The sequence below is a fragment of the Sinocyclocheilus anshuiensis genome, unplaced genomic scaffold (assembly GCF_001515605.1).
Source record: "Sinocyclocheilus anshuiensis isolate Anshui unplaced genomic scaffold, SAMN03320099.WGS_v1.1 scaffold105, whole genome shotgun sequence".
NCBI classification, from domain to species: Eukaryota; Metazoa; Chordata; class Actinopteri; order Cypriniformes; family Cyprinidae; genus Sinocyclocheilus; species Sinocyclocheilus anshuiensis.
The window spans coordinates 135,631-143,909 of NW_015537942.1; the positions used below are offsets into that span (position 1 = coordinate 135,631).

Genomic DNA, 8,279 nt, shown 5'->3' on the forward strand with positions numbered 1-8,279 from the left:
ACCCTGCTCAAAAGCATACATGTGTTATCTGTTATTGCATATGTTATCCAATCAGTTTCAGTTCAGATTCTCGATTTGGCTCTTGTGTGGCACTGATCAGGCACATTTGCAATACTAAACTCATTCACACACTTATAGTGTCATGTTTTATTCTCATAACAGCTTTGTTTTTGAAGCTGGTCATTTGATGGCACTCTGTTGATATTATTCAGCCTTCCACAAAGCCGGGCGTCAGGCGGAGGCCGTGCGAGTGCTGGAGCAACTTACCCATAATGCCGTGGTGGAGAGCAGGTTTAACGACGCCTCGTACTACTACTGGATGCTGTCCATGCAGTGCCTCGACATCGCCAGAGGTCTCTTAGAGCTCATGCTTGATTCTTTGCTATACTTTGAGGAAATGAAGAGGTCTGAGATGCTTGATAAACCACTAAGAATGTGAATGTATATCTTCTCTAGATAACTCGGAGAAGAAGGAGGAGATGCTGAAGAAGTTTCACAGTTTCCAGCACTTGGCTGAGCTGTATCACGTCTATCATTCTGTCCATCGCTACATGGTAAGCGCGAGACGTTAGCTGGTGTTAATGAGTGATATCAGCTGCTTTCAGGTGCTCATCTCCATGTCGGGCATTGAGAAATAATTAATTTAAAAGTGTGAGATCCAGTATATTACAGAGGCTGCCAGTGTCACTGAACTCCTAAACATGACATGAGAGCACATCTGTGACCTACAGTTCAGTCTTTATCACTAAGTGGACCATTGATAATAAGGCAAACTACAATTAGTATTAATGAATAAAAGATACACAGTGACTCTTACTGTATTAATGCATTTTTTGAAGCATTATGCACAATGTTTAATAATCTCCTCATAAAAAAATGCCTTCACTTTTTCTGTTCTCTTTCTATTCTTTCTTACTATCCTTTGTCTCTTCCTGTCCTATTTTTTACTATTTTGAACGATGACTTCTGTGTTCTGATTAATCTCAGCTGCGTTGTTCATATTTATGTTTGTTTTTTCAGTCAGAGCCCTTCAGTTCCAACATGCCAGAAATTCTCTTCAACATCTCCCGCTTTCTCTTCCACAACCTGACCAGATACATTCCTATGGGCATCTCCAAAGTGTATCCTTCACGTGCTGCACACGCTCTTGAGCATTTGGTGTGTGTGTGTGTGTGAGAATGTCCAAACACTGGAAGTATTTGTATGATCTGATCTGTCACTACATTCTGCACACACAGGTATCTTTCACATTGTTCTTCTCACTCTCTTCAAAAGGACCGTGTGTGAAGCAGGAGCAGCACCTCTCATGGCTCTAGCCAGATATCTACTGTACATCAGCAGTATTATCAAATGTTGTAGACACACTGTTTTGTTTCGTCCTGGAGCTCACACAAAGGTGTTGCATGAATTCAGAAGGCTTGGAATCTAGCAAGTCTACTTTTATAATGCTGATTACATCATACTGTTATGGTGCTCTTGCCTCCATTCAGTGTAACTACATGAAAACAACAACCAGCACAATCTTTAATGCCGTTCCGTTTGTTTTGCCACAGAGGCGGGAAGATGTGTTTGGATCATTTAAATGCGAGTAAGTGATGATAGATTTGCCATTTTGGCTTTTGCTTTACATTAATGCTTATATTGGAAGCATACCTAAAGCAGATGTGAATTCCAAGATAACAGCATGACACTTTTGAAAGATTTCCTTGTCATCATTCCTGACATAATTTTTGTCACTGATGGTGGCTGGATTCATGATGATTGTGCTGAAGAATAAGATGCTGCTTGTTATTGTGGTCCTTGACATGCGGATCAGGGACACGCTGTACGCTCTGGCAAAGCAGAGTAAACTCCTGGGAGCATATAAAGTAGCACGGCACGCCTTCGAGAAGCTGCAGGGCCTGAAGATCCCATCCCGCTATCAGGACAGCATGGAGCTCAGCTGCCTGACGGTGCGCTCCAAACCCTACCGTGACAGCGAGGACTTGATCCCGATGTGTTACCGCTGCTCCACCAACAACCCGCTGCTGAATAACCAGGGCAACTCCTGCATCAACTGCAGACAGCCCTTCATATACTCGGCCTCCTCTTATGGTGAGTGCCTCGCACACCTGTCAGTCACAACCTGGGCATCATCTGTATTAGTTGCTGATAAATCAGGAATGCATGATTTTGTTCCTTTAAACTGTGATGCACTAAAGTCATGTCGTGTATTCCAGGCTTTAGCGTGTGTTCAAACACCATGTTCTACACACCTGCTGGTTTCTATTAGATTCATTCTAAAGCTTTTTCAGATCATCTTCAGCCCATGCAGATTAACATTTAGTCAAAGCTTTTTGACATTCAGTACCATTAACATGTAATGCATCAACAAATCAGGCCAAGGATGTCAGTCATGAAGTGGTGAAGTGTCTTTGCAGCATGTTGATGTGCTCTATCTGGACAAAAGTACTGGGACACCTGACATTACATCAGCAGAGACTTTAAAGGGGTGGTTGATTGTGATTTCACTTCTTTAAAGTCCGCATGAAATCAAAATGTACAATATTTATTTTGTTGTTTATTTTGTTAACTTTAACACATTGTTTGTCTTAAAGGTGACATATCATGAAAATCTGACTTTTCCAGGTTGTAAGTGCTATAATCAGGTCACCGGTGCATCTACCAACCAAGGAAACGTGAAAAAGATTATTAACTCAGTAACTTTGTTTTGGGAAGCCTTTTTCTGCAACCGTCTGAAAAAACGAGCGCGTCTGATTTCGCTCCCCTAGTGACGTTGCAAAGGGATCTCATTATAATATTACTGCCCCTTAATCTATAAGTTTACAGCCCCAGTGCCGCAACAACGGTGTACCAGCTTTAATACCATGGCGAATGTTTGAGCAAAACATGCTAATAGTTCTGTCTTTGGCTGCACAGACGAGCACAGAACACTGTTTAGAGTCCCAGCCTCAGAGGAGACAACAGAGCAGTGTATTTATTGATTTATTTACTGTATATTGCTGCTGCCACACAGATCTAATATACACATGCGATTTATTTCCCCGCTGTTTATCTTCACAGACATAATCGACTGTTTTTGTTACTCATGTGTGTTTTTAACGTAAACTCGTGTGTGAATGAGAACTTAGTTTAGTACTCACATGCTGTGACAGCCGCTTTCTGTGCGTGTGCTTCGGATGTGTGCACTCAGAAAACCATATATCAGTTTAAACTAATATGGTTTAAAAAGCATGATTTCAGCGCGATAAATATGATAATCAGAACCAAAACAGATGTTTTTTTAGCAGGTACGAGCTGTAATGGCGCAGCTCTATTCTGGAAAAGGGGTCAGGGAGCAGCAGCTCATTTGCATTTAAAGAGACAGGCCTGAAAAACAGCGTGTTTCTGCTTCCACTCAAAATAGGCATTTTCAAAATTATATAATATATGATCTGTGGGGTACTTTTGAGCTGAAACTTCACAGACACATTCTGGGGACACCAGAGACTTATATTACATATTGTAAAAAGGGGCATAATATGTCTCAGTTAAGGTGAATAATTAATCTGTGCAAGTCAATCCTCTAAAAAAAATTGTTTGTGTTGGTAATCTTTAATCAAAATCTGATCATTTTCTTCCACCCGGAATGGCGCTCCTGCTCTGATGACGTCAGTTTGAGGGCTTGGGCAGAATGTGCTTAACCACGCCCCTCCAACCATTCGTTTGCTGCAAGTGAAAGATGAGAGGAGGAGCGCAAAAATAAAACCCTGCCCTCTTCTCAATATTCTGTTCCATGACGTGGAAATGCGTCACCATACTGAAATAAAGTCAGCAGCAACTTCCGGTTCACGCGGACTTTAACTTTAGTTAGTGTGTAATGTTGCTGTTTGAGCATAAACAATATCTGCAAAGTTACGACGCTGAAAGTTCAATGCAAACGGAGATATTGCCTTTTAAAATTATGGCAGTTTGTGCCGACATACAGCGCCATTGCGCTTCGGGTGTCCCGAGTTCGAGTCCCGGCTCGCGGACCTTTCCCGATCCCATCCCCTGCTCTCACCCACTTTGCTTCCTGTCGACCTATACTGTCCTATCTAAATAAAGGCATAAAACGCCATAAATAAATCTTAAAAAAAAAAAAATTCTGCCAGTTTAAACAACTTGTAGGGACTACAACGAGCTACTTCCGGGTTGGTGACATCACAAACCCAGAAATTTACATAACCCCCCCCCCCAGGAACATGCAACAAAGGGGGTGGGGCCATGTTGCGCTGCTTTAGCGAAGAGTAAGAGTTGTTGCCATGCCGTCAAAACCAGGGGCGCACAAAAAATCTATTCATATATGAATCATGATTCTGTCTTCTAACGATTCTAATGGATTCACAAGTTTCAAAATCAGTGTTCTAAAGCAGCGGTTCTTAATCCTGTTCCTCGCATCCCCTGCTCTGCATCTCTCTCTCAGATCATTAGATCATCAGCTCCATCAATGAACTGTGTTCCAGTTATACACTTTATGTGACAGACAGATAATTTTTCACATAGCTACGAGAAGCATTAAACATGGACGTGCACGCGATTGCTGTGGTAGCGAGCAATACTTACTGGCAAACACTTCTTACTGTTACAAAAATGCTACAATGCAATCATGTATTCTGCTGTATTAAAGCTTTAATCAAGATAAAACCGCATATCAAAAGCAAACAAACAACAGTAGCAATTACAAATAACAGAGTATGTAAAAAGTATGAGACAACTACAAACAAAAAACATAACATTCTAAAAACGTCCTGTAAGGGCCGTGCCCGATCCTCTTCACTGATATTATATGGGTCTGATTCAGGCTCAAATTGATAATGCAATATTGACGCCATTGTTCACCAAACACAGGAGCACACACTTCTTACTGTTACAAAAATGCTACAACGCAATCAGGTATTCTGCTGTAATCAGGATAAAACCGTACATTAGAAGCTAACAGAAGCAGTGGCATTTACAAATAGCAGCGTATCTAAAAGTATGAGACAACAGCAAACAAAGAAACATACCATTCTGAAGCGTCCTGTAAGAGCCGTGCTTGCACAGGTTCTGCGCGATCCTCTTCACTAATATTCTCTGCGTCTCATTCGTGCTCTGATAAGCAATATTGACAATGCCATTGTTTACAATACAGCCGGAGCACATTCTGAGGTGAGGGGCGTGACTTTTTTTTTTTTAAACGAAGCATTAACACATTGTTAGACTTAACCCCATAAATAAAAACAAGCCTAAAAAAAACCAGTCAACCACCCCTTTAATGATTTCTCATTCTAAATACATAGACGTTACTAAGGAGTTAGCGTCCATCAAACCCGTCAGACTGTGTGACTGGTGGCTCCACAGAACAGGGTTCCACTGCTCCAGAGTCCAGTATCTGCTGCTTTACTCCAGTCCATCCCACGCTCGGCATTGCTCTCTGTGATGTGAGGCTTCACGCAGCTGCTCGGACGTGAAGCTTCTGCACAGTTTCTGTGCTGATATTAATACCAGTGGAAGCTCGGAGCTCTTCATCTCTGGAATCAGGAAAGCCATTGTTTTTACATGTTTGTAGAAACTGCATGGCTAGTGCTTGATTTTACATCCATTGCAATGGTTCTGATTGAAACACTTGAAAAAGTGTGTCTCAATACTTTTGTCCGTATAGTGTATTTACGTCAAATGTGAAGCAGATTGAAGTTTTGTTGCCTCGGTGACTGCACAAACTAATGAAATGGCCAAAAATCATATGAAATTTTAAATAAATCGGCTTACAGTTACTCTGTCTATATGTCTTGCAGAAAGGTTTGCTTCATATCTTTTCAGTAGTTTCCACTAATCTGTGTATCTTTTTTGCAAACCTCACCACAGTGTTCGTCAAATCTTGACCAAAAGAAACTGTTGTGTTGTATGATACCATAAGCCACTTGTGTTTCTGGAGAATGAAGACAGTCAGCCAGCCAGTATCTTGGCATTGGTTTTGCATATTTACATGAATCTCGCGTATCATTGACACAGTACTCTGGCAATGCCTCATGAATTTCAGCCGATCAGTGTTAGAGTTCAGATGTGCTTCCCGTCGATCTGTTGTGTGTTCAGAGGTTCTGCCGCTGGTGGAGTTCTATCTGGAGGACGATATCTCAGACGAGGAGGCCGTGTCTCTCATTGACCTGGAAGTGCCTCGTGTGGAGAGAAACAGCAGCTGGCAGGAGATGAGCCACGGCGGTAACGTCTCATTCACATTCACACACAGAGGAAATACTGGGGAGACTGTAAAATAAGTGGAGCCAGTTGTGTGTCAAATTCTGAGGCTTCTGTGTACAGAACTGTTCAATGACCATTTTGACAAATGGATAAAGAAAAGCTAGACCAGTCAATGGCCAACATACAAAGCACACATTCACATTTTAATCATTTAATGTGAATCTGAATAATGGTCTTAAAAGAGTTCAAAAACATCACAGTAAACCTTTGCTGGAAAACCATGTTGTCTAGATTGAGGCACATTGAAAAATGTGATGTTTGCACTAGGGGTGGGCTAAGGGGGCTGAAGCCCCGAATCTTTTTATTACCGTGTCTTGTGCGCATCAAGACAGGGTTTGCATGCAATTATTTCTATTAAACCAGCTCTTCAACAGCAAAATGCAGCTGCTTCACGTATCTGTAGCTTACTGTATATATTCATAATACTGATCTCACCATCTGTCAAAATTAGTTTATCGTTACTGCATAGCAACAAATATAGATTTTTAATCATGGTATTATATGCGCACTCTCTAGGACACACACGCATTTAGAGTGATTATATGAACTGATTGGTTAGCATTTAGAATGGTCTGTGGCAGTCTTTTATAAGTATCAGGGCAACAAAATTCAATAAACAATAAGTTAATACTAAGTGATTTAAATCGTAGAGAAAATATTTTCGCGAAAATGGTTCTAAGCAAAGCCATGTTGCATGAATTTGCGTTTTTTGAATCAGTGATTCACTGACCCATTCATAAAAACAGATTCTTACTTCGTTCCTGTATGAATCAACCGTTTTGAACGAATCGATTGAATAAATGACTTAACGACTCTGTCATCAAGACAGTGGCTTGCTGCTACCTACTGGCAATTTTAGTCTCATTTTTAAAAGTATCATTCTATTTTTTTTCTACGATTTCATATTTCTGCATTCTAAATTTTATATTTAAAACATTAATCTCATAGGCCCAAATAATACTTATGCAATTTGTAAGTGCAAATTATAATTAATTATACGTGCCTATTTAAAAAAAAATAAGCCAATTAGCCAATGCAACTTTTATTTGAAGTGTATCCCGTGTATTCTGATACATACATTAATGTGTCTGGGCCACTCACCCTAGAACCGCCCCTGATGTTAGATATTAGCGAAAGTGTGCGTTTGCTTAGAAACCTAGAACCTAAACTGAGAGGTGCGTCCTACCATGCTTGGGCTCTCTGGGCTGCTGATCACTGAAATCAAACAAACAGAGCAGGCTGAGGACATACAGTGCAGTGTGCTTAACTCAGAGTGTGTGTGTGTGTCAGAATCCCAGTGTCTGAGGCTGGATGATGGGACTGAAGACCCAGAGGACGATCCGTTCACAACCAAACTCAGCTTTGAGGTGAGAGGGTTCCTGGTCACTGAAGTGCTGTGTGAGATGAGTGTGTGAGTGTGCTGTGCTGGTGTTTACAGCAGGGTGGCCGTGCGTTCGTGCCGGTGCTGGTGAATCGTGCCGTGCTGAGGTGTATGTCCAGACGAGATGTTCTGATCAAGCGCTGGCCCAGACCGCTCAGCTGGCAGTACTACCGCTCTCTGCTGCCAGACGTCAGCATCACCATGTGCCCTTCCTGCTTCCAGGTACACACACGCTCGATCACGTGCTCGGCCCTCTGTTCTGGTGATGTTTGACTGTATTGTGTTGTGGTGTTTTCACAGATGTTTCACAGTGAGGACTACGAGCTGCTTGTTCTTCAGCACAACTGCTGTCCGTACTGCCGCAGACCCATCGACGAGCCCAGCTAGCACAGCTAGTGCCTGGATTAGCCTCCAGACCATCACTTCACCTGCGTGTCTGTAGGACTGTGCTTTGATCAGCTAGAAACGCGTCAGTAAATGCCAGCTCAGCGCAGAGCTCTGATAGGATCAGCCGGATCAGCTGCTAAAGCTGATTACAGCATTTGTACATGTGAGGACATACATACGCCTTATCACACACACACACTCACACACACACACACACACACTCTCACACACAAACACACACACACACTCACGG

At 42.0% G+C, this 8,279-nt stretch overlaps 1 protein-coding gene across 2 annotated transcripts in view; it reads left to right on the forward strand.

Moving 5' to 3' along the window:
• The window catches only part of ift122 (intraflagellar transport 122 homolog (Chlamydomonas)), a 35,008-nt gene extending 26,735 nt beyond the window's left edge, over positions 1 to 8,273 (forward strand). The window contains exons 21-28 of one of the 2 annotated variants that reach the window (XM_016454043.1): positions 213 to 353; positions 457 to 554; positions 1,021 to 1,121; positions 1,817 to 2,094; positions 6,094 to 6,219; positions 7,549 to 7,625; positions 7,697 to 7,861; positions 7,940 to 8,273. In XM_016454043.1, coding sequence (XP_016309529.1) covers positions 213 to 353; positions 457 to 554; positions 1,021 to 1,121; positions 1,817 to 2,094; positions 6,094 to 6,219; positions 7,549 to 7,625; positions 7,697 to 7,861; positions 7,940 to 8,026 — 1,073 coding nt within the window. In that variant the 3' untranslated portion in view covers positions 8,027 to 8,273. The remainder of the gene's footprint in view (positions 1 to 212; positions 354 to 456; positions 555 to 1,020; positions 1,122 to 1,816; positions 2,095 to 6,093; positions 6,220 to 7,548; positions 7,626 to 7,696; positions 7,862 to 7,939) is intronic. The other variant, XM_016454052.1, reaches the window with a different exon arrangement.
• Positions 8,274 to 8,279: the final 6 nt, after the last annotated feature.